Source organism: Mustela erminea, chromosome 2 (assembly GCF_009829155.1).
Source record: "Mustela erminea isolate mMusErm1 chromosome 2, mMusErm1.Pri, whole genome shotgun sequence".
Taxonomy (NCBI): domain Eukaryota; kingdom Metazoa; phylum Chordata; class Mammalia; order Carnivora; family Mustelidae; genus Mustela; species Mustela erminea.
In genome coordinates, this window is record NC_045615.1 from 30,694,903 (window position 1) to 30,721,569 (window position 26,667).

The 26,667-nt window shown below is 33.4% G+C and overlaps 1 protein-coding gene across 3 annotated transcripts in view; it reads right to left on the bottom strand.

Annotated features, from left to right (window-relative positions):
- Positions 1 to 26,667, bottom strand: part of TLL1 (tolloid like 1) — a 214,684-nt gene that overhangs the window by 58,751 nt on the left and 129,266 nt on the right. For 2 of the 3 annotated variants that reach the window (XM_032332599.1, XM_032332600.1), the window contains 4 exons: positions 21,868 to 21,983; positions 8,091 to 8,193; positions 5,838 to 5,954; positions 4,532 to 4,677 (listed from right to left, as the gene is read on the bottom strand). In XM_032332599.1, the coding sequence (XP_032188490.1) occupies positions 4,532 to 4,677; positions 5,838 to 5,954; positions 8,091 to 8,193; positions 21,868 to 21,983 (482 nt within the window). The remainder of the gene's footprint in view (positions 1 to 4,531; positions 4,678 to 5,837; positions 5,955 to 8,090; positions 8,194 to 21,867; positions 21,984 to 26,667) is intronic. The other variant, XM_032332601.1, reaches the window with a different exon arrangement.

Sequence of the window (26,667 nt, forward strand, 5' to 3'; positions counted from 1 at the left end):
TTCAACAAAATGATGGACATATTTGTATTTAGGCCCCTTTTATATAAGGGGAAAGTGTAACACAGAGAATAAAACAAAAGTTAAAAGTTACAAAAATAAGAGTTTTTTTTGTTTTGTTTTTAAATTTATTTATTTATTTGACAGACAGAGATCACAAGTAGGCAGAGAGGCAGGAAGAGAGAGAGAGAGGAGGAAGCAGGCTCACTCCTGAACAGAGAGCCCAAAGCAGGTCTCGATCCCAGGACCCTGAGATCATGACCTGAGCCGAAGGCAGAGGCTTTAACCCACTGAGCCACCCAGGTGCCCCCAAAATAAGAGGTTTTTAATAAAGGCAAAGACTGATATCAATGAATAAAACTGTTTGATCAGACAAAACCACAAAACACTAAGAAGTTGTGAGAACTTTTATACTTACACATCTTCAAAATAAAATGTAAAGCCAAAGACTGAAAATATATTATGTAAATAAAAATAAATTGATATAAACAGATACAAACAACTAGATGAAACAAATCACCTAATGACCACCAGAACAAATTAAAAATATATACATTATTGATTCTCAGTGTTCATGGTAGTTAAGTTCTATAAAGTTGCTGAAAACACTGAATTAGTAAATACTGATTCATTCCTTCTGAGAAAATACAAAATACAGAATTGGGTTCTGTTGAGCTTCTGACAAATCTTTTGTCAACTAATCATTCATAACCTGGTTTCATGTGTGTTTCTCTTTAAAGACACCTTAATATATGTTGCCAATTCATTAATACAATTCACAGCTAACTGCATTATAATGCATGCCTGAATAATGCTTATCTAACCCATACATTTTCTCCATAATACACATCATAGCTGGGGATGAGCATGTCAGATGACTCAAATATTATGCAGCTCTGTATATGTCCATGAATGACCCAGAAAACACCATGAGTATTGATTTGGGGGTTACAAATAAATTTTAGTTAGTATGCAGTTTGCAGATACAGAAATCTGTGAATAATGAATATTGATTATACCTGGATTTTGATCTGGTTTAGTACTTGCTCAAATGATACTAGATTAATGACATAAGTTCATTTCCCTTATCTAGAAGATTTAAATGATATATTGGAGCATCTCTAAATTCCTTGTCACTTCTGAATTTCTTAGAACTGAGGATCTATCTAAATTAAGCCATACGGCATATCAGCTCCTGCATAAACTAAACTCTTCTTAGCTATCTAGGCTTGCCTTCTTCTGCACAGAAATTTATGTATATTTGATAAAGGAAGGATATATTGCTTTCTACCCACCAATCATCATGCACTCTCACACTCTTTTACCTATAATCCATCCATTCTTTCATCCCCCCATTATCATGTTTGAATCACATCTAGTGGTGTTGGAAATATGGTGATCAACAAGATAGGTTAAGATCCTTACCCTTTGGTGATCATATTTTAGTGAGAGAGACAGTAACCATGTAAATGAACAGATCCATAACCTAAAACCCAGTAGTAGTAAGCGCAAGAAATTAAAATGAAACAGAATAATGGTATGTAGACAGACAATTGTAGGTCAGAATATATTTTAAATAGAGTTACCATGCAGGACTTTCTGAGGAGGCAATGAGTAAGAGATCCAAATGAAATGAGAGGAATAAAAGCATAGATTTAGAAGTAGAAGAGCATCAATGACAAATGCTGTAAGATTGAGTAAACTTGGTATTTCCATGGAAGAGAAAGAAGACCAAAGAGATCGACTCAGAGGGAGTGTGAGGCAACTTGGGACCAATTGTGGGTTGTCTTGGTCTAGGATCACTAAGTCTGGGTTTTATTTTAGGTGTGATTGAAAACCCCTGAAAGAATTTTTTTAAAGATTTATTTATTTGTTTTAGAGAGAAAGAGCACATAAGTAGGGGGAGGGGCAAAGGGAGGCAAAGAGGGATAGAGAGAATCTCATGAAGACTCCCTGTTGAGCATAGAGCCTGATGTGGGGCTCGATCTCACAACTCTGAGATCATGACCTGAGCCAAAATCAAGAGTTGGCCACTTAACTGACTAAGCCACATAGGTGAGCCCACGGCCTCAAAAGATTTTAAGCATCGTTAAATGAAACAAGATGAGATTGGGAGGGAGACAAACCATAAGTGACTCAATCTCACAAAACAAACTGAGGGTTGCTGGGAGAAGAGGGTTTGGGAGAAGTGGGTGGGATTATGGACATTGGGGAGGGTATGTGCTTTGGTGAGTGCTGTGAAGTATGTAAACCTGGTGATTCACAGACCTGTACCCCTGGGGATAAAAATATATGTTTATAGAAAATAAAAATTAAAAAAAAAAAGAATTTAAGCATCATGTTATGATCTAACTTACATTGTAAAAGTGTCACTCTGGCTACTGTGTATCAGGACATGGAGGGGAAGAGAAGAAGGTGACATTTTCACCAAGTTCCAAGAGAAGGGGCAGCAGTGGGAACATAGTAGTGCCCAGAAAGCTGGGATCAAGTCATGTTTGGAGCATTGTTGAAGACAAAGCAAATGAAATATGTTAACTGATCAGCCTCAGAGTTTAAGAGAAAAAGTGGAATCGGGGCTAGTTCTTAAGTGAATAGTAACATACAAAAATAGTAAATACTAAAATCGGGAAGACTGAGTTAGTGAGTAGGACAAGACAATCAAAGATTTGGTCTGGTCATCTGAAGATAAGAGGCCTATCAGATATTTGAATATGTCCACTATATAAACAAAGCAAGACAAAATATCAGGAAATATAGCAAGATGAAAAAAGGACAGAAACCTAGAAATAACAGATAAAAAGTAATGTCAATGCCAAACATGACATGACTTTTCCCCAATCCCAAATCTTGGTAATAATTTATTCATTCACTCAATCGACAAATATTTATTAAGCAACCACTCTGTATCAGGCATGGTTCTAAGCGCCTGAGATGTAAATCTTCCCTACATGTCCTTTCACTATCCTATTTTTGAGGAATACCACTGTAACTATATTGGCATTAAAGAAAAAACTGCCAACCAACTAAGCCTTCTGCATCTCAGAAATTGTATCTCAATTTTTAAATGTATGGAATTCCATTTTAGATGCATTCATTGACATCACTTCTGCAATAGGAGAATTCCATAAAACTTTGAATTATATATTCAAAGTTCATCTCTTAATCATTTGGACAACATCAAAAAAATACAAGTAATGATCTCATTAGATAGATCACTTTTTACTGAACCTGTTATTTTGGTCTAAATAGCAGATGAATCCTATCCTGTTTTAGTTCACTGTTAACAATAAGGTGGTCTATTTGAATAACGTTTGCAATATTATTGATCTGGTAAAATAACAAAATCCAAATATGAATCAAATAATCTCAAGAACGAACCAAGATTTGAATTGCAAAATGATCAGGAGCATATAATACAACATCATGACCATATAAGAGAAGACAATAAAAGGCCATATGTCTGGGAAAATAAAGGGCACATGCAAAAGGGTGAAGATAAGTACCAAAGAAATACATTACACAGCTCGCATGTGCAGGTGAGAGTCTCTGGGCTTCTGGGTAATGCCTGGGCTCTGCTGATGTTTCTGCTGTAGAGACAGAGACAACTGCACACTCACTGCTCTCACAGGCAAGCATACCCTGGCACTGGAGGGTTCTCTACTGCCTTTCCATTGCTGGGACAGAGAATCAGCCTTCGAACCAGAGAAGAAATTATCTCCAGTTATGGCATCTGGATCTTAACCCTGTCTGGACCTACCACCCTCATTTCGTCATTCCTTCTCATTTCACTGGTGGGCTTTCAATTTCTAGACTGATTCTTTGATTTAAACATACTATGGAGTTCACCATAAAGTCCTTCATCTTTTGGCTTCTAATCCCTAAGTCCCAGTAAAATGACTCATTAGCCAGCTTGGTAGTTTAGGACCCAGAATTTGCTCCAGAATTCTGCCTAACCTTTGGTTTATTGTGCCTTCATCGAATAATGTAACATAGGTGCTGATCTCCTCCCTGATATATATTTTTGATGAAATCAAAAGCTAAAAACATTTGAATCTCCATTTCTGATATAAATAGTTTTTCCCGTAATGAAAAGGTGAAAAATGGATTTTCTCCATAACAACAACCACCACCACCAAAAATGATGGTCTACCTTTTAACTTCTTAGTTTAGAAGAGAAATAAAAGTTCTATTATTTAATGGACTCTTCAAGCAGTCTTGTGAAACAAGCCTGTGCATTTGTCAAAGGAAGCTATTGTCAGTACTTCAAACATTCTAATTCAAATAGCACAGATAATGTAAACTCACTTTAATCTTCTTGAAAATGTCTACGACAAGAGGAAGGGAGAAGAAAAAAAAAAAAACCTCTTTCACTCTTGATGTTACATTTTATAGGCATTCCTTTGCTTCTTCGCTGATTAAAAAGCTGATTAAAAAGCTGATTCTCTGGTTCTTTGCTTATTTAATGAGGATGCCCTTAAATGGCACTGTCATTTATGGAGAGTATGTTCCGTGAAGGGTGCCTGAAACACTTTACCTCAAAGGCCTGAAAGGTCAATCCAACATAGTAGTCTTCTGACACTGTTATTTTCCACACACATTCCTTCATCGGTCTGTAGTCATCAGGATAATTAGGAGACTGAATCTGCCCTTCATTTTTACGTATCTCACCTCCACAGATCGCTGAGGGTGAAAATAAGCAAATAAATAAACCTAGACCTGACATTTCATTTTCATTTTATTCTGAGATAACATTTTTGCTCAGTGCCTGTAGCTGAGTGCATAAAGACCGGACTATAAAAAAATCAAAGTTGGCTGGTTCTACTGCTGTAAATATTTAGATGGCAAAAACCTAGTCAGCTAACTATAAATATTACATAATGGCACTGGAATATATGATTTTTTTATCACGGTTTCTTTACATCTTTACCAAAAACAGTATTTAACTTTTAAAAACTGTTCGAGATTTTGTAAATGTGTTCTATGTAGTAGAATATTCTAGCATATTCTGTATGATTTCCCTGAACTGGTTCTTACAGTCTTTGAGGCTTAGGTAAAACAGCTGATCAAGAGAGACGCTCCACAGGATTCTCTGGGCCTCTAGCAGCGAGCTAGCATCATGTGCTCAACATCTGTGGCTCCATCCAAACAATCCCCTTCACTGCAATCCAGTTAATCTCTACAGCAAAATGCTTCCGTTTACTTAAATTATAAGGGAAGCAGAAATGTCCTGTCTTCTAAATTACCTAAACCCTGTGCTAGCAGAAGCAGGCGCAAGACAGATCTCTTCTGCCCACAACTGGCAAAACAAAACAAAACAGGCTATTTTTTAAAGCCAGGACACACAATGCTGGTTTGTTGTTTCAGAGAAGTATAGAACAAAGCAGTTGGTAAATTCTCCCTTGAATGCTGACTCTCTCACTTAGACAAAGCATGCCCCAGAAATGTGCACAATTACTTTCTGTGCAGTTTCCTGTAACAGAGAATTTCAGCAGCATAGGCACTAAATAAACACAAATTTAACTCAAAGGAAAAACCATAATTTCTTCATGACATTTTAATACTATCATGGAAACAATGGAAATTTGGGTCATTCCCTCCCACACACATATCCCTACATACATTTATATGTTACTATGTCACTGGTACCAAGAAAGAGGTTCTTGCAATTTAATTTTCTCAAGTGTTTTTCGTAAAATCAGTCTGATAAATATTATAACACAGATTTAGAAAACTTCATAATTAAAATGTGGTTACAGTATCATTATAGTGATATGGAGAGAAAGGAAATTTCTGCTTAGAGATGTAAGGGGAAGTCATCTCTAAAACTTAATGGGACTTGCCTTCATAGACCGCTGCAAAGCCTTTTCCCACCCAGTTACTGCTGCTACGAAACTCAATCCACATTCTGCTGTCTGTAGAGGTAAGAACTTCAGGAAACTTGTCCCCACAGAATCTACCTAAAAGAAATAAAAGAATAAAGAGAGACTCCTAAATATGACTCTGTATTCTAATTGCTTTCCACACTAGCTACACATCATGTATATATAAAACCCAATTTGGTTCCTATACTCCATCCAGAGTAATTAGAGCTATAAGTATGCTTAGTATTTACTTAACAAAGGTAGATGAATAAAAGAATCTCTTCATATCTATTTATAAATTACTGGAACATACTATTCCCTGATTAATGGACTGACATTAGTCTTACTGTCTACAGAATTAAGAAGCAGTTAGTGCTAAGGACATATTTGTAAAAGGTCACATGATACATCAAGGTAAAAAAGTACAGGTGGTCCTGAGAAACTGGCTCCAATTGTCAGACCAGTCCTTGCAGAGGAAACTTGGTTAGGGATGTGTCTCAGCCCAAAGCAGAGTTCTTTGTCCTTTGGGGCTCAATGACGACCCATCAGGGAGACCCACATGCTGCTCCAAGGTCCACATTCCATCTCATGTACAAAGTCATAATCCGTTGTGCAGTCGGCAGGATGACAAACAGGACCTGAAGACTTGCACAGGAGTTCTCACTGTTCTCTAATTATGTATCCACAGGCAAGTATAATACCAAATGAATATAACTACCTGTCATTCCTTCTGTCTTCCCTCAACCTCCCATAAATATGTGTTGGCTAACTGTGTGTCTGCCACTGTGCTTTAAATTTCCATAGGATGACAAAATGGTTAAATCTGGCAATCCACATGAAATAATTTTATCAACACTAATACATTGCCAACCATTTCCCCCGGAAGTGATGTGATATGTAGTTTCAGTATATGAAAAACGGTAGTCAACTTAAAACAAATTCATACTAATGGTCAACAGGTGAAGAAGTGTCTTCCAAATGGCAAAGTAAATTAACAGCATGTAAAAGACAGCAATGTTTCTTAAACCGTAATGTGCCTATGAAATGCCAGGGAGTCTGTTAAAATACAATCTCTAATTCAGAAAGTGTGGAAGGGTGCCTGAATTTCTATCCCTCTAACAAGGATCCTGATTCTGCCTGTCTGACAGGTACACTTCAAGGCAGAGGTCTCAGGGGAAATGATGGGGAAAATTTTCCACATGAAAATGATGACCAAACCGAACCAGTCCGTCGACCTACTATATGCCGAAGCGTGTAATGCTGCCGGTGTTCTAAAAAGAGGTATGCTCCACTATTTCGCTTTAGATTTGGCTCTTCAATATGAATTTAATAAAATGTTTTCTTTGGATCACATGTACCTATAGTACAGATTGCTTCACCTAGGCTAAGAAACGCAATGCTCAAGACAATGTTTTCCTCAACCTGACTTACCTTCAACTCTTTATTTTTTCTTATGTTTAAACATTTCTAGATGTCTTGGACTTCCCAAGACTTTTAATACACTTTTAATACAACAGTGTCCACTCAGTGGGTTATTATGTCATTATTTCCACTTAATATCAGTGGATATTAAGGAAAAAAAGATCTGTATGGCATATAAATGCAACTGAGCAAAGCTACCTCTAAAAATCAAGGAAAAGTTGCCATTTCAAAGAAAAATCAGTATTAGTGTAGATGCTTACATGCTCACAACAGCTCTCACCTTTAAATAAAACAGAGGGCAACAGTAAAGTGCCTCATGCAAGTTAATGGTGTGGTCTGTGGTCACTTTATGACACAAAGTACAAATGCCTCTCCTCAGCCTCAAAAACTCTCTGAGAAGCACAACCGTGACGTCCACAGTGAGAGCTAACATGGGTGGCAGAAGAGACCAGCTACAAAACACAGACCTAGGGGCTCATATTCCACTGCCTTAGCCAACAAAACAAAATACATACATGTGCTCCCGCATCATTTATCTGGGTTTCTCATTAAAATGGTGATTATCGAATTAAAAATACATGTGGAGGCTATTCTCAGCCATTACATTCAGATCCAAGTATTTCCTCATAACTTAAGCTAGTTTAAAATCAATCTCTCTATTGATCTGTCTGTATTTTGCTGTGGTTGAAAAGAGTATAATAAAAATTAAAACGTGGGCCACATACGCTTCTAAGTCTAAGATGACTCTTGAAAGAATCTACTTGAAAGGACAGACTACATGATGCCCACACAGGAGGTAAAGAGTCTTACCAAGGAGAGGTGATTTCCTCCAGTACCCATCTCTCACTTCAATGTAGTCATACCAGCACAAACTGCTTTTGTATAGGTCCATTGTGGTAAAATTTAAAACAATCTGTGAATTGGAGCAAAATGACACAAAGAGTAAAATGATTGTGACTGCACACGGTTATTTGTTTCCTGGAGATGAGGAACCCAGGACTACTGTGAGAACAGATTCATAGCTAATTTTTTCTTTTTTTTTTATGTTAGTATTCCCTTAATATTTTTTTCTTAACAAACATCTCAAAAAAAAGAATATTTTCTTGTTCTCATTAATGTTTGACAATATAGGAGCACAATGTCAGCAGTTTAACATTTTATCAATTAAACCAAAGTTCCTATAAAGGTATTTTAACAGTGGTGAAGCCAACAGAAATTTTTATTCAAAGAGTTTATTTTGAGTTTTTTAAGATAAACAGGACTTAAACCATGAGAAATTCTGATTTTGCCATGAATGTCTTCTTTTTAATAATTTATTTCAAAGACAACCAGTCAGACATGTATAATTATATTAAAAATTACCACCATGTGCCATATTCCAAGAACATAATATCATTGTGTATGTTGAAATGTTTTAAATACAGCTCTTAAGTTTGAATTTATCCATGTAACTATAATCAAAGGCAGATGTCACTATGCTTCTCTAGATCCAAGAATATATACTCAAGAACCTCTCAAGTTATAAGATCTTGCACATGACCCCTTATTCCATACTTTGTTTTGAAATGATACTGTTTTTTGTTAAGATAATTCAGATAATTCAAGAACAACTTTAGGAAAGTCAATTTTCTTAATGCTTTATAAAAACCCTTATTTTTCAAATAACTCTTTTTCCACTTGATTACACCAAATGTAGAGCAAAACTAGCATGAGAAATATACCTATCTGAAGTGAAATTCATTTGGAATATATTTTTTTTGATATTCCAAAATTCATTCTCTCTTCTGCTTAAAATATCTAAGATGCCTAAGGTGTGAGGTGAACCTATTTTTTAATTCTGGAAGCTGCAATGGACTTTGGCCCAAAGCAACCAATTATGAGTATTTAAATAAATGCTTCTAATATAAAACCATAGGTTGTAACAATTTTTAAATAATCCTTTGGTAACAATTAAAATCTGAATTTATATTTAAGAGAACTCTCAAGCTCTAGAACTAAATAAAATATATATGTAATCAATCAATGTTGAATCCATATTCCAGAAAAGTGCTACCATTTTTGTGTTAAACAACATACACTTCTCCTTTTTCTTTAACACAATACTTTTAAGTCTTAATTAGGGCAACTCGATCCTTAACTAGTTTACTTTTTATGAGAATGAAGATATAGCATAACAATAAATATTCCTTCTGGTGTCTTGCATTTCAGAAGCAACAATAGTCATCGATGGAACTGTACACCGAAACTGGTTATAACTGCCCATGTAAATAATTACTTTAGGGGCATTTTGGTGGCTCAGTCCCAAGGTCCTGAGATCGAGCCTCACGTCGGGCTCCCTGCTAAACAGGGAGCTTGCTTCTCCCTCTCCCACTCCCCCACTTGTGTTTCCTCTCTCGCTGTGTCTCTGTCAAATAAATAAGTAAAATATTTTAAAAATAATTATTTTATAGAGATTTAAACTAAGACTTTATCAAACTATAATGATAGTCAACTATGCCTTATAATGGCATTAACATTTCGCCATTAAAATCAACCTTTTTCAGTCTCTTTAAACATGTACTTTCTTGATTCCAAAGAGATGAAATCTACCAAGGGTGTTAAAATAAATAGAGGCACACTGTTTTGTTTTGCTTTTTAATGTAATACAATCTGTGTAGCATAACTTGGTTTTGTTTCATAAAATTGTTGGGGCACCTGGGTGGGGTTGTCAGTTGAGTTTCTGACTCTTGGTTTTGACTCGGGTCGTGATCTCAGGTTCTTGAGATTGAGCCCTGCATCAGGCTCCCAACTGGGTGTTCCTGCTAGAGATCTCTCTTCCTCTCCCTCTGCAGCTCCCACTCCTGCTCCTTCTCTCTCTTCCTCTCTTTCTCAAAAAAATAAATAAATCATAAAAAAAATTAAATTGTTATCTATTTCTATCTTATTTATAGTTCTTTTTTCCTTTGTTTTTTCTTTTCCTTCACATAATTTTATCATTCCAGATACTCTCAAAAATGTTTACAAAAATTTCCACAATACCTCATTTTTTCCCCTTCTGTTTGCAGTAATCCTCAACACTTGATTTTTAAAATGTATAGATTATAAACAATTTTTCTGAAGTTCCCAATGTGTTTTCTCCTCCATCTCTGAATACCAATGCAATATTGGGTTGTTCTTACAACATCATTGGAAAATAATTTCTGGTTTTCCTCTTTAGCTTTGTATTAACTTTAAGCCTGTTTAAATGAGGAAGACCACCACTGCCTGATCCTAGGTTTCATTCTGCATTTGTATTCTCTTTTAGCAACCACCAGGGATTCGAATCTGTATAATCATACAAGAACTCAGTTATTATAACAGAGATGGCAAAACTAGAATTTAGACACAAACGGTAGACCCTAAGTCTCATTTTGTGGCTTCCCTCTCAGATTTAAAGGTGAGTTTTATGGTCATGTGCAAATAGTTTCACTTCCTCTTTTATGAGGGAAAGAAATCAGCTAAATTAGAAGTATGTATATCATCAAATTGTATTTAAAATTAAAACAGTGTGGTTGGATTCCTAACAAGTGGTTAATATTTGAAGTTTGGAACACACACACACACACACACACACACACACACACACACAGTTGTAAGGAGGATAACTCTAAACAGAAAAGTTTCCTATCTTGTTTTTAATCTTCTATTTTAAACGCCAGGCACCGTGGAGGAACAAAACTAGCCTACTTTAATATAGAACACAGAGTCCTTTAGAAGCAGAAAATGTAATAAAGATAGGTTTTCTAAAATCAAATCTTAGGGCTCTGACACAGAAGTAAAATGCTGGCCTTTGACTAAGGTTGCTAGCAGAATCAACTTGAATTACAAATCAAAAGCACTTGGAAAATATTTGGTTGTCTTAAATTATGCTATTTTGTGTAAATATGTTGCATCTTTTTTTTAAAGATAGGTGAAATAAAAGCTAAGTAGCACAGTTATAGAAATGTTTATTTCTTATGGTAGTATCAATTTACCATTATCAATGTAAAATTAATCATGGCTCCATTGGAACATGAGATTGAAGAGATACAAGGAACAACTCTAGGATTTCCTTGATCGGTTATGAGTCTTAGTTGCTATTCTGCAAAGTTAAATTGATACAATTGCTGTGAAGTATGCTTATTAAAACTTCGTTACACAGTACTGCAGAGTACCACAGAGTGCAGAATCTGGAAGAAAGGCAGACCAACAGTCAAGGGACTGAATGCCTGCAAATTTCCATTGAAATATAATCAAAAAACTATTGGCAGCACAATTAAAACATTACTACCTAAACTAATTCCATGAGCACCACAGAAAGACCAATTAGAATTGGTCTTACAGTGCCGAGGATAGGGAAGACACAAATCCTCAATTAGACTGATATTATCAAATGGCTCTTTAAAAAGAGATATTAGAATCAAAAGCAGTAAAATAAAATAGATTTCTGGATTCCACCCAAAAGAAGCTTGGACAAACCTAATAATCTAGGGAGACTACAGTTTTCTTCTCAGGAATAAGACTAGAGGTGAGAAGATCAGTAAACTATAATCTATGGGTCAAATCCAGCCTTCAGCTAGTTCTTGTAAAAAAAGGCTTCTTGGACCCATTCCTTTACATATTGTCTATTATTACTTTTGCAATACAATAGAATTGAATATTTGATACAAACTATGTCACCTGAAAAGCCTAAAGTATTTACTGTATATCCTTTCCAGAAAACATTGCCAATTCACGGGATAATTGACCATTAAGCTCTTGTTCAGCTCTGAATTGTATCCTGCTAAAGGGAAAAATTTACATCTTGTCCTGCAACTCACGCTATTTATGATTGGGAGTGAGAAAGCCTGGGTTTAAGCTCTAGCGTCTCAGTTTGCTAGTTTACTTAAACTTTCTTAGTTGGAATGTATTTCTTTACTGCTAAATCCCTGGAGGCCATAATATCAAGCTGATCTAAGCAGAGTTAAAGCAGAAGGATTTAATTGGATAATATTAGAAAACCACTAAGGTAATCTGAAAGCATTGTTAAGATTCTCATGTATTACTATTTTCATGGTATATATTCAAGCATCTCTCACAATATAAATCTTGAGGACAGTTATGAAAGAATTAAAAGTATTAACTCAATTTACTTAATCCAACTATGCTAGGAACATAAAAACATCAGCGTAATTTTAAGATTTCACAGGAAAATCAACACGTTGAAGGAAGAGATTCTTACTTTAAAATCCAAAGAATAGACAGGAGAACCTGGGGCCAGACTAGTTGTACAACTCAGATCCCTAATTCCATCAGGGATTTATGATTTGACGGGTGAAAAACAGGAGTTGGATAATGCTATAAAAGTAATTTTCTGCTTGAATTTATATGACAACACCTGGATTTTTAAATTTTGATGGGTCATCACCAATTACAGGAATATTTTTCCTTCTTCTTTTCCTTGATCTCCACTCCACCCCTATACCTAATCAATTCCAATTTCTGCAGTTCCCCTAATAATGTTCTCCTCTTGCTTTCACTGACCATATTCTCCGTACCTGTTTGAATTAACTGCAATAGTTTCACAAGCTGTACTTTGTTATTTTTTTTTCAGATTTTTATTTATTTATTTGTCAGAGAGAGAACACAAGCAGGGGGAGCAGCAGGCAGAGGGAAAAGCGGGCTCCCTGCTGAAGCCCAATGCAGGACTTGACCCCAGTACCCTGGGATCATGACCTAGGCTGAAGGTAACCAACTGAGCCACCAGGTATCCCTCACAAGCTGTACTTTGGTTTTCAGTTTCACTCATCTCCAATTCACCTATCCTGTATGGCCACTTTAATCCCATGAAAGCTGGGCACAGTGGCTTCACACCCAACTCAACATAAATTTCTAATCCTGGGCATCATGACTCTAAGGTCATAACCCACCTGGGCTGCCTCATATTGCACTACTTCCAACAGATTCTTCACCCTACCCGTCCCTGACTTCTTGTTGTTGTGCCTGAAAAAGTACCCCCAGTTCCAGCACTCCTTTAGTCAAAGCCTACGTAGTTCCTCCTGGGATACCACTGCCCCTTCCCTGTTTCTGGAACCTCTTCACACCTTTCAAAGTCTTTAGCAAAGGCTGGGGGCCTCAGAGCTCCCAGCAAGCTCTGAGCTCTCCTATCTCAGCAATTCTACCTTGCTTTCTTCAGTGATTTTTCAGAGTTTGGCTATTGTATTATGGGCCTTGTTCTTGCTGTATGTTTATAAGTTCTTGATAGCAACGATCTCTTTCACACGCCAGCCAGATACACTTTTAAAAATAGAATCAAAGATTTATCTACATACTAATTGCAAATTTAAGAGGTGCCTTTGGCAATAGAAACACTATACTGTGAATTGACCCCATATGTGTAAAGCACAGATGAATGATTAAAAAAAGTTTTGCAAAATGAAAGCAGTCAAATGATCGCTCTTAATTGGGTTATATAGGAAAAGAAAAAAAAAAAAACTATTAACTCCATTGAAGACAAAAACAATCTGCCCTTGTGAAAAAGTCAATTCTATGAGACCAAAGAATCAAATTGCATAATTCTATCAGCTCAAAGAGATACATTCTCAGTTGCACATTCTGGACTGTTACCAGCATGTACCTTGCAACATCAAGAATGGTCTTAGATTGGACAGGACACTGTTTTTACCTTGGGGAGTCCAATTACATGTAAAATGGCAATCTTACTTCTTTTTTGTCATGGTGAAATAAATATACACATAAACTTACCATTTTAATCACTTTTAAGCACATAAAACTATGGTGACAAGTACATTTACAGTGTTGTACAATAATAAACTTATTTTTTAAAAAGAATATTCTTCCCATATAAAACAATACATGCTTACTGTAGAAAATTAAAGGAAGAAAAAGAAATAAAACCTATCTGTAAACCCATCAGGGAGAAATAAGCATTGTTTTAGTATATACTCTTCCATAATTTTGTCTCTAACATATGTGATTTAAAAATTAGATCTTTTCATGCCTATGATTTTTAACCTACTTATTGAATTTCCCAATATACTGAAAACATTTTCTCAAATCAATGCTATTTTTGATTTCCTAAATTTGATATTTTTCCAATTTTTCATTATTATATAAAACTGCCTCTGCACAGACCCAAATAATTTCCCTAGAATAAATCTCTGGGCTAAAATGCAGGCCCATTTTTCAAAATATGAAAAAGATTAACAAGGTCGTTCAGAAAAGATATTTCCACTTTTATTTTCAAAAGCTCTATACCCTTACTATCATTCGATATTATAATTCTATTCTTTGTCTTCTTTGATTATAGTGAAAATAAATAATTTCTATATTAATTAAGTATCCATTTGTACTGAGACTGAGACAAAACTGTTCTGCTGTTTTAGTCATTTTCTAATGTTGTGTTAATCTTTACTCATTAATTTAAAATAGCCCTTTATATAGACATAATACCAATGTTCTCTCGTATCATTTTCATTTTTATTTGTGATTTTGTATTGTTAAAGAGATTTTTAATGCAATTATTTTAATAAATTATTTTGAATTTTTTATTCTTGATTTTGGTACCCAACATATCTTTTCCAGAAAATAAAAACCAAATCACTTGTTTTCCTCAGAAAAATATGAAGTAAAGGTTTGAATTTTGTAGAAATACATAAAATTGATTATTTATTGAAAAATCTTGATCTCAGGGTTCTGAGATCAAGCCCTAGAGTGGGTTCTGTGTTGGGCATGGAGTCTGCTTGAAATTTTCTCTCTCTCTCTCCCCTACCCCACCCTCCCACATCTCTCCCTTTCTCTAGAAAGAAAGATGAAAGGAAGGAAGGAAGGAAGGAAGGAAGGAAGGAAGGAAGGAAGGAAACAATTTTATAAACAAATATGTGACAAAAGTCTTTAAGCCCTCAGGCATAAGTTCTTTTTAATTTGTTCCATTGGCTTTGAAGCCTATTTTGACATACCACAGAATACGAACTACTGAAGCAGCTCAGTGTTTTCCTATTATTTTACAGTACAATCCACTTTACTTCATCAGTTATTTTCTAATTTGTCTTGGTTATTCCAACCGTTGTTATCTTGTAAATAACTTACTTCAGGAAAATTATGTCTATGTGTAAAACAAAAATCTTTTGAAATTTATTAGAGTTACTTTAAACTATATAATAATTTTGAAAAAATTGACTGTTTATAATATATCCTGGCATATGATGTGTTACATCCGGCTACATGATATGTTACTCTGTTTTAGTTCCACGACTTTCTAAAATCTATTACATCTTTATATAGTTGTTTTTATTTGATCAACTTAAGTATCATTTTTTAGTTCATTTTTCTGAATTTTTCAGAAGAGAAAACATATGCTCTATAACTAAATAAAAATTAAATGATTAGCTCTGTTAAATCAAGCTGTGTGGTGGTAGGCAGTTTACTCAATCCTTTCTTAAGTTCAATTTCTTTATATATAAAACAGAGATAATTGTAACACCAAACTCAATGGAATGTGCAGAGTTTAAAAAATGCCTGCCATAGTAAATACTCAATATTAGTTTCTTATATGTATTGAATTGAAAAAAAAGCCCTGTTAGTCCTAATTCATCAGGTTATCATTAAATATACATACTAAATTCTAGTGTTACCAGCATTTATGAAATTTTTGGACAGTTATTTTTCCATTTTGATACTATTATTTGACAAAATGATAAATTTTGTAATATTCAACTACCCTCATGGTACTGAACCAAAATAGTTTCAATTTTATAAATTATATAACTTGCTTTCATTTGATTAAATCTACATAACATCATATGTTTATATTCATAGGTAAGGCACTTGATAATTTTTTCACATGTGTTGTATAAGATACACCTACTAGACTTTTACTAGTTTAGCAAAATAAATGAAGAGAGAGAAAAAAAATGAAGAGACTACACATTGTTATGCAGTGCACTTGAAATACTAGTTTATTATATGGGAGAAATCTGAGGTTTTAGAATTTGAAAAAACTGTCTCTAGAAATTATCTGCAAGGAGCACCATTTTATAATAACTTCTATAAACTTATTTTATATGGTTATAACTTATTCAATTTTTAGTGGTCATTAAATCACTTTTGATATTTTCAGTTTCTAGGATTCTACATTAAGAAATATTTCAAATGGAAGTATTTCTTCACGTTTTGGTTTTTAGCAAAGTTAAATATATAGCCAATTATATACAGTGAAATTCCATTATCATGAATCCAAGTTAAAAAAAAATTCACATTTTCAAACAGAAAAATACTAGCAAAATACACTAATTTTAAAAATAGCCTAAAGTATAAACTATAGACAGGACAAAATGAGCCTTAATGGAAGTCTGAGATGTGAGAAGAAATAATGAATAAAAATATTTGATGAATCTTCAAACAAATGCTGTTGGGAATGGAGACCCATGTAGAAAAGAATGAAGTCAGTTCTTTATATTAAGCCATATACAAAAATTAATTACACAATCAATGAAAGGCCTAAATGTGAAACCCAAAATTATAAAACTAGAAGAAAGCGTAGAGGGAAAGCTTCATGATATTGGAAATGGCAAAGATTTCTTGAATATGGCACAAAAGCAGAGGCAAAAAAAAAAAAAGAGCATAAACAGTTAAGTGGTACTACATCAAACTAAAAAGCTTTTACAAAGCATATAATGAACTAAGTAAAAAGGCAGCTATAGAAAAGAAAAAAATATTTGCAAATCATATATCTCATAAAGGTGTTAATAGCCAAAATATGTAAAGAACTCCTATAATTCCCCCCCAAAAATAAAATAATCCAACTAAAAAATGGGCAAGACACTTGAAGATACACTTCTCCAAAGATGATAAACAAATGGCCAAGAAGCATATGAAAAGATGGACAACATTACTAATTATCAGAGAAATGCAAATCAAATCCACAAAGAAATATCATCTCTCCCCGCATTAGGATGGCAACTATCAAAAAACAAAATACTACATATTTGAGGAGATGTGGAGAATTTGGAACCCTTCTACATTGCTGATGGGATTGTAAAATGGTGTAACTACTATGGAAAACAATATGGAAGTTCTTCAAAAAATTAAAAACAGAACTACCAAATTATCCAGCAATCCTACTTCCGGATATGGATCCACAAGAATTGAAAGGACTGTCTTAAAGAGATATTTGCATACTCTTGTTTGTAGTAGTACTATTCACAATAGCCAAAAGATGGAAGCAACTCAAATGTCTATCAATGGGTAGATGGTTTAACAAATTTGTCTATACATACAATGGAACAGCATTCAACCTTAAAAAGGAAGAAAATCCTGTCACATACTAAAACATGGTTAAACCTTGAGACCATTATGCTAAATAAAATAAGCCAGTCATAATTAAACAAATGCTGTATGCTTCCACTTCTGTGAGGTATGGAAAGTAATCAAATTCATAGAAACAGAAAGTAGAAAGGTGGTTCCCAGGGTCTGAGGGGTAAGGAAAATGGACATAATGGCTACAGAGTTTCAGTTTTGCAAACTGAGAAAGCTCTGGAGATCTGCTTCACAGCAATGTGAATGTACTTAACACTATTGAATTGTACACTTAAAAATGGTTAAGACAGTACATCTTACATATTTTTCACCATAACAAAAAATTTGGTAAATATTTGCATATAGCTTAAAAAATGTTAAGTGTAAAACACCACAACAATATCTCATTTGTATAAGGAAACAAACTTGAAGAAAAATACTAAACAATAGCATATAAAATGAAGGTAACGTGTATTATAATCTTTTTTTTTTTAGAATCTTTTTACGGTTTGGATGGATAAGGATTCCATTTAAATATGACCCCATTAAGAAGGCTGGTAGGACAGGGGTACCAAATAATAAAATATACATTTAAAACTTTCAACCAATAGACAGAAAATAAATGAAATGAGGGAAAACAAAACCATAAATTCAACATATAAAAAGGCAAAAAAAAAGTAGGACAAAAGAAACAAAGTGGGACATACAGAATGCAAACAAGAAGTAATAATACATCAGTAATCACAATAAAGGTAACTGCAATTAAACACTAAAGACAAACTAACCAACATGAATTAAATAAAAAATAAAACCAAACTATTTGCTACCTAAAAGGGACACACCTGAGACACAAGACCACAGAACAACTCAATGTCTAAAGCAAGATAAAGATATAACCAAGCTAGAATATTAATTAAAAGAATGTGTATCCTTGTTAATATCAGAAAAAAATTGAGTGCTAACCTAAATAGTGATTGGAGATAAAGAAGTACAGTGTATAGTCACAGTTATTTACCAGAAAGATGTTATATTCTAAACACAGTATGTATATAAAAGATAGAATAAAAATATTTTAAGTATATTGAAATATAAATAAATATAAAATTTGTTTTTAACAAATATTTATTTTTAAAAGGTAAATGAATAAATCCACCAAATAGTGACAAATATTAACATAACTTTCTATCAAATAAAGTAAAAAAAAATAATTAGAGAATATATACATTTCACAATTAAAAAGAGAACTGCCACACATATGCACAGAGAACTTACCACCCAGCTACTGCACAAAACACATTTTGTTTTTCTTTTGAAGATTTTATTTATTTATTTAGAGAGAGAGAGTGGAGTCGGGGCAGAGGGAGAGGAAAAAGAGAGAATCCTAAGCAGGTTCCAGGCCCAGCTCAGAGCAAGACACAGAACTCAGTCTCAAGACTCTGAGATCATCGCGTGAGCCAAAACTAAGAGTCAGACATTTAACTGCGCCACCCAGGTGCCCCATCTTTAAAGCGATGATATTCTTTATGAAGACTGGTCAGCTCCAAGGTCATACTGCCAGCCTCAAAATATTTCAAAGACTGAAATCTTACAGAGTACAGTCTCTCACAAGAACTGACTCAAGGAGAAATTAACAAGAAAAGGATGATTGGGGGGAAAAATGTATCTTTGCAAATAAGAAAATATATATTACTAAAAAATATGTTGGTTGAGAAGAAATAATAAGAGACAAAGCAGGTAATTAAAATTGAAAAATAGCAAAAGCACTGTATGTCAAGCTGGTTAAATTCAGATAAAAGTGGTTCTTAGGAGGAAATTTATAGCCTTACGGGTTTGTATTAGAATTAATGAGTTAAACTGCCAACTAAGAACAACAGAATAAACCCAAATTTAAAACAAAAAGAAACTAGTAAAAACACAAGAATGAAAAAAATTAGTTGATATTGTTCACTGACCACTTAATTCAATTTATTTGCTCATCATCATACATAAAAATAATAAAAATAATTTAAAAATATGACAGATGTGTTGATTTCTTCCTATTTATAACATTTTGGAAGCTACAGTTTTATTGGTAATCATACATACAAGAAAAGTGAATAAACTTTGAATACTGATGGTCTGGTAACTGCAATTGGATAGGAAGAACCAATTTTTTTCCTGTATAATCTTGTTCTTATGAATGGATGTAATTTTTATTAATCTTGTTCAAAACTCTTCATATTCAATAATTTTAATTTTAAAATCATGTATAGTTTTTTATCAGCTTTTATATCTCTTCAGTATCTTTTTAAGAATTATTTTCATAAAATATTCTCATTAGCTTGTTCAAAAATTCATATAGAAACTGATCAACATCTATAACTACATTTCAACATAAACTTTTATTCTTAAATTAAAAATGACTATATAAAGAATTATGTATGCATTCATGTATTATTCTAAGTCAATTGTACCTTTTTATGTTTAAAAACTATACATGTTACACAAACATTTCATTCAGCTTTCACATTGAGTATCGGAACACCCTGGACAGCTCCACACCCATGATTCTCCTAACAACATTCAATTATCAGGAATATTAAACTTTCCTTAACTTCAAATGCATTCTCAACAAAATTCTAAGTATAATTGAATCATACCAGATGAATAAGTCATAAGCAAAGAACAAAAACCATTTAATAAGTAGTAAAAATAAAGATTAATATCAATATAATCTTGTTCTGGAAAAACTTTTAAGTTTAGCGTTCAAGACAGAATTCAAAAGTTAATGGAGTCATTCATTTTCTTTCTTAATAATAAACACTTTAACCAAGAAACCAAATATGCTGAAGGGAATTTTCTTCTTTTTTAATCCTTACTATGTTTAATTACATTTTCTTGCCTTAATCTGCCATGATTTCCACCAAAAAGAAAGTGGTGTGGTAGAAAGAAATACTTACAGAATTTTCCCAAGAATAATATTTGTAATAATTTTTGTTGATCTGCTTTTGAAGATTAAGAAGGTACCTATTCCTAGTTTGTTCAGGGTTTGTTGTTGTTAAATCAGTAATAGATATTTTTTTCTTGATTTAATTGAGATGCACATTTAATGGTATTTGTGTCTACATAATGTGCATGCGAAGCTTTGGTTTGGTTTGAGGATTTTACTTCCATATTCAAGTTTTAGCTTGGATTATACTTTTCCTTTTTTATACTTCCCTTGTTAGGAATGCTATCAAGGTTTTGCTAGCCATATAAATAGGAAAGTGGATCTTCTTTTTTATTCCTTGGAAGAGTTTATATAGGATTATTCTTAGTCCTTATTTGAATGTTGGCTAGAACACTAATTAAGCCATGTGAGCTTGGATTTTCATTGCTGAAAAATATCTAATAATTCAATTAAACAGTAGTTCATTTTCTTTAGTTGTTATAGGAGTAACCAAGCTTTTTTTTTTTCTTCTCAAGTAAGAACTCAGTAATATTTTGTAAGAGTTTTCCCATTTCATCTACATTTTTTTAGTTACTGGTATAATGTTGACAATATTCTTTTATTCTCATTTTTGTGTCTAGTGCATCTTGGTTATAATAACCTTTTCATTCTAGTGATAGATAATTGTGCTTTTCCTGTTATTCTTTTTCTTTCTTGATCTGTTTACATCCATTTTCGTATATTTCTAAGTTTTTTCGAAGTACCAACTTTGTTCATACTTTGTACCATGTTATTTTGATCTCCTTAACTAATCTATTATTTCTTACTTCCTCTATTACGTACCTTTACATTTATTTTACTATACCTTTAATAGCCATTCAATAAGAATGTCTAACTCATTAGTTTAGGGCATTTTTTTAGTTGTTAATGTGAGTATTTAAGTTCTGAATTTCCTTCCAAGTATTGCTTTCATTGCATCTTACAGAGTTGCTATTCAGTATTTCTTTATATTATAGCTGAAAATTATTTCTAATTTTCACTATAATTGCTTCTTAGCTAAACTGGATATTTTATGTATATTTCTTAACTGGAATATGTGGGATTTTTCTGGTTATCTATGTGACACTTATTTTAACTTAATTCCATTGTGCCTGAGAACATTATTTCAATCTTTTTAGAGCATTTATTATTTCTTTTTAAATCACATTTTTCAAAAAAATTTCCAGAGTTTGAGCAATTTTCATTATAACTTTTCTGAGTTTTATTAGTCTCATATTTGAAAAAAAAAACAAATAAGAATAAAAAATAAAGTAAATTAAAAATAAACCTTTATATATTTAACACTTTATATAACACTAAATGAGAACTCTCGATGATATAAACTACCTTCTCCCCTGGGGTCACTGAAATTCTCCAGATGCAGTGTGTATAAGAAGGGTAGCCATTTGGAAATCCTGGAGAGGAAAGGTTGCCATTGGATTCTTGTAGGGTTTCTCCACATGCTAAAGGAAAAAAAAAATACATGTATTTGCTATTTTAAAGAGGTGAGTTAACCAAATTTCCTTAAAAAGATAATATCATTCTTTAATTTTTATGAAAGACATGGACATCATAAGGCCCTGAGTCTTTTGGTGTTGAAGAAAATATGTATTTCTGTTCTAGAAAAGACTTTTCCAAGTAAATTCATCTTATGTTTCTATTACTAGGATTTTTGCATACTTAATGGTATCATTAGGGCCAACCATAAAACAAAACTATAAGATAAATAATCTGGCATTCATAAAGTTCTTCTTGATGGAGAATTTCCTCATTCATTCCCAAAAAATTAGTAGGTCACCCATACTCATATTCAGGCCAGTGGGTATCTGGTTCATGTGGCTAGGGAATCGTATGAAACAAAATTAATATTTTTCAGTGTAAAGTGAAGCTAAGTTTCATAGCAAATACCACACCAACGTTGAAAAACAGAAATATTAAATAATAACCAGAATATAATCAATAAGGGTGATACCAAAATGCCATACACAATGAAAACTTTTCTCAAAATAACCTGAAAAAATTAAAAGATTAAAACCTTAAAGGAAGATTGAAATTTTCCAAGAAGATGTGGACATTGATTTACTCTCTCATTTCTGTTGATCTTAAGTAGAAATTACTGGAAAAACAACTGTGTTTTACTCTTACTAAGGCTGTCTAATATCTTAGAAGTAATTATCAGTCATCTAAAATAGCAAATTATCAGCTACACAGTCTCAAGATCTGTGTGTTTGATATCTCTAGGGCCATTTCAACAAAGCCATAGACAGAGCCCAATTAGCTTATTGGTTTAGCCAAGGTTAGTGGTCAGAACCATTCTATAATGGGTTTTCCTGTTGTTTTTGTAAGACATAGCATGTGCCCCATGAACATAGGTTGTTTTAAGTGTCCTGAATTCAAGAATGATTCTTCCACTGCAAACTGTCATCTTTATAACCTTCACTTAATAAGAGTTCTTTCCCCCTGAAGGAGACTGAAATCAGAGTGAGATATTACCATATTACAGAGTCATAGCTATCAGTAGGTGAATTCTTGTCTCATCAAATCCTCCATAAATAAAAAATGGTTTTACATGCCTTAAGTTAAATGAAGAAAGAAAGATGATGATTTTGAAAATAAAATTGAGTTGTAAAAGTCTTATATGATATAAATATTTATTTGAAAACACAGATATTAAGTTTGCACAACAAAACACATTTCAAGTAGAAATAGCAGTGTTTATTCTGATGAATAGGCAGATAAAAGCAATTTTAGAACAAAATGAAAATGCTCAAGGTCAAAAATAAAGAATTCAGCATTTCCCATGAATAATCTAAGGGCTCTTGATATATGTAACATTGCAAAAGCCCTTAGAAAAATAAAAATGTATTAAGATTTTATTAATGCAAACAATATGCTTCTGAGTAGGATCAGTTAGGATGCTATATAATCATTTGGGAGTTGAGTGTTTCAGTGAAAAATACTGTAATTTATAGCAGTCTAAAAATAAATTATTTAATGATTGAAAAGTACACTAAGCCATAAAGAATATAAGTACTGGATTTACTAAAGTGGAATTAAAGCAATTAAATATGTTTAATCCACAGATGTATATAAACAATACTGTCCTGATAAAGATAAAACTCTATAAAATGAAAAATAAATAGAATCAGCATATAACTCAAATATTAAGTAAATCTATTATATAGCATTTGTTTACAATGCTTATAATCATTTCTGCATTTACCTCAGTAAATGTGGCTGTCCCAGGCTACCTGATCCCTACTACAAAAGATATTTCAGCACTTTTCCCAGCCATAGGTTGTCAATGCTTAGATATACAAAGCAAAGTTTAATATTAAAGGAACTAAAGAAAAATCAGCAAGAAAAAAGTAGCACTAAGAAGTTAAAATGCATAGGCTGTTCATTTACTCAGCGAAGTCTGTGGATGAGAAAACACAAGTTTTAATCATGACATTACCACCTACTAATTATGTCATACAATTAAATCTCAAAAGCTTCAGCTTCAGTTTGCTCTTGTTAAATGCCCTTCTTATTAACATATACTTAATAAAGTTGCTTTGTGGGAATCAAATGTTATTATACCCTGAATCTTCTTTTTAACCCTTAGATACCTTTTCCACAGGTAGGAAAATTGTGGTCTAAAGTGTTTGAATACATCTTTGAACTACAAAACTTAGTCATATTTAGGAGGAAAAAAACTATAAAGAATTATACAGCAGCTACTTATTATCACTGCCCTAGTAAGAACTACTCTAAAAGTAAATATAAGTCAGAAGTTAAACTTCTATCTCTGTAGGCAGGTGACACGATCTTAAATGTATAAAATCATAAACGTTCCACACATACACATAAAACTGTTAGAACAAATAAACAAATTCAGCAAAGTTGCAGGATATAAAATCAACAGCAAAAAATCAGTTGCATTTCTATACACCAGCAACAAACAATTTCAAAAGGAAGTTAAGAAAACAATCCTGTTCATACTATCATCAAAAAAGAATAAAATACTTGGTAATAAATTAACCAATGAGGCAAAAGACTTGTATACTGAAAATGGCAAAACATTGCTGAAAGAAATTAAAAATAACACAAACCAATGGAATGATGGGCTGTGTTCATGATTCGAAGACTTAATATTGTTAAAATACCTATATTACCCAAAGCAATCCACAGATTCAAAACAATTCAATCAAAATCTCAGTGGCATTTCTTGCAGAAAGAAAAAAAAATCCTGAAATTCGCATAAAACCACAAACCAACAATAGCCAAACATTCGTTGGGAAAAAAAAGAAAAAGAAGCTGGTTCCCAGTTTTTATTTCAAACATATCACAAAGCTACAATATTCAAAATAGTATGATACTAGCCTATGACAAACATATAGACCAAGAGAAGAAAAGAGAGAACCCAAAAACAAATCCATGTATGTATGGGCAAGTTATCTTCAACAAGAGTGCCAAGACTACTCACTGGGGAAAGCATAGTCTCTCCAGAAAATGGTGTTGGAGAAACTAGAAATATGCATAAAGAAGAATGAATTTGGACCCTTATTTTATATCAGACACAAAAATCAACATAAGATGAATAAAAGACTTAAGTGTACATCTCAAAACTTTAAAAATTCTAGAAGAGAACAGGTAAGAAATTTTGTGACAATAGTCCTGGCAATGATTTTTTGGATATGACACCAAAAGCATAGGAAATAAAAGCAAAAATGGACAAGTGGGACTACATCAGCTAAAAAAGCTTCTCTCCCCCAAAGGAAACAATCAACAGAGTGATTGTTGATTGTTGATTCAGAAACCTTCTGAATGGAGAAAATATTTATCAACTATATATCTCATGAGGGGTTAGTATTCAGAATATATTAGGTGCTCCCATGAATCAATAGCAAAAAGAAAAATAACCCAATTTAAAAATGGGCAAAGGGGCACCTGGGTGGCTCAGTGGGTTAAAGTTGCTGCCTTCGGCTCAGGTCTTGAACCCAGGGGGAATGGGGCTCTCTGCTCAGCAGGGAGCCTGCTTCCTCCTCTCTCTCTGCCTGCCTCTCTGCCTACTGGTGATCTCTCTCTGTGTGTCAAATAAATAGATAAAATCTTTAAAAAAATAAAAATAAATAAAAATAAAAATAGGAAAAGAGGATTGGGTGTGGTGCATAAACAATGAATCTTGGAACACTGAAAAAAATAAGTAAAATATGAAGCAGTTTGAATAATTAATTAATTAATTAATTAATTAAAATGAAAATGGGCAAAGAAGACACACAAAGGGCTGTCTGAAAAGAACATGAAAAAAAAAGTTCTACATCACTAGTCATCAGGGAAATGCAAATCAAAGCCACAATGAGATATCACCTCACAACTGTTAGGATGGCACTTATCAACAAAGAAACAAAAAAACAGAAAATAAGAAATGTTGGCAAAGAAATAGAAATAGCAGCCTTTGTGCTTTGTTGGTAAGAACATAAAATGGTGCAGCCACTACGGAAAACAGTGTAGGATTTCCACAAAAATTATAAATATAATTCCCGAATGATCCAACAGTACCCTCATTTCTGGGTATTTATTCAAAAGAATTGAAGACAGGATCTGGAAGCGATATTTGCACTCTCATTTCCATTGCAGCATTATTCATATTAGACAAGAGACAGAAACATCCTGAACATCCATCAGTGGATGAAGAGATAAACTGTGGTAATACATAAAATAGAATATTATTTGGCCTTAAAACTAGAAGGAAAACTGGCATATGCTACAATCCAGATAAACCCAGAGGACATGATACTGAGTGAGATAAGCCAGTTACAGAAAGACAAATACTGCATGATTCCACTTACATGAGGTTTCTACACTTGATATTAGCCAAAAGGCCGAGAAGCGATGAGGTTTCTAATGTACTCAAACTCATAGAAGTGTAAAGTGGAATGCTGACTGCCAGGGGCTGGGGGCAGAAAGAAATGAAGAGCTGTCATTCAGTGGGTAGAGAGTTTTAGTCAAAACTCTAAACTGCAAGACCAAAAAGTTCTATTTGTTTTTATTAAAGATTTTAATTTTTATTTTTCAGAGAAAGAGAGAGAAACAGAGACAGAGACAGAGACAGAGGCAGACAGAGGGAGAAGCAGGCTTCCTGATGAGCAAGGAGCCCGATGT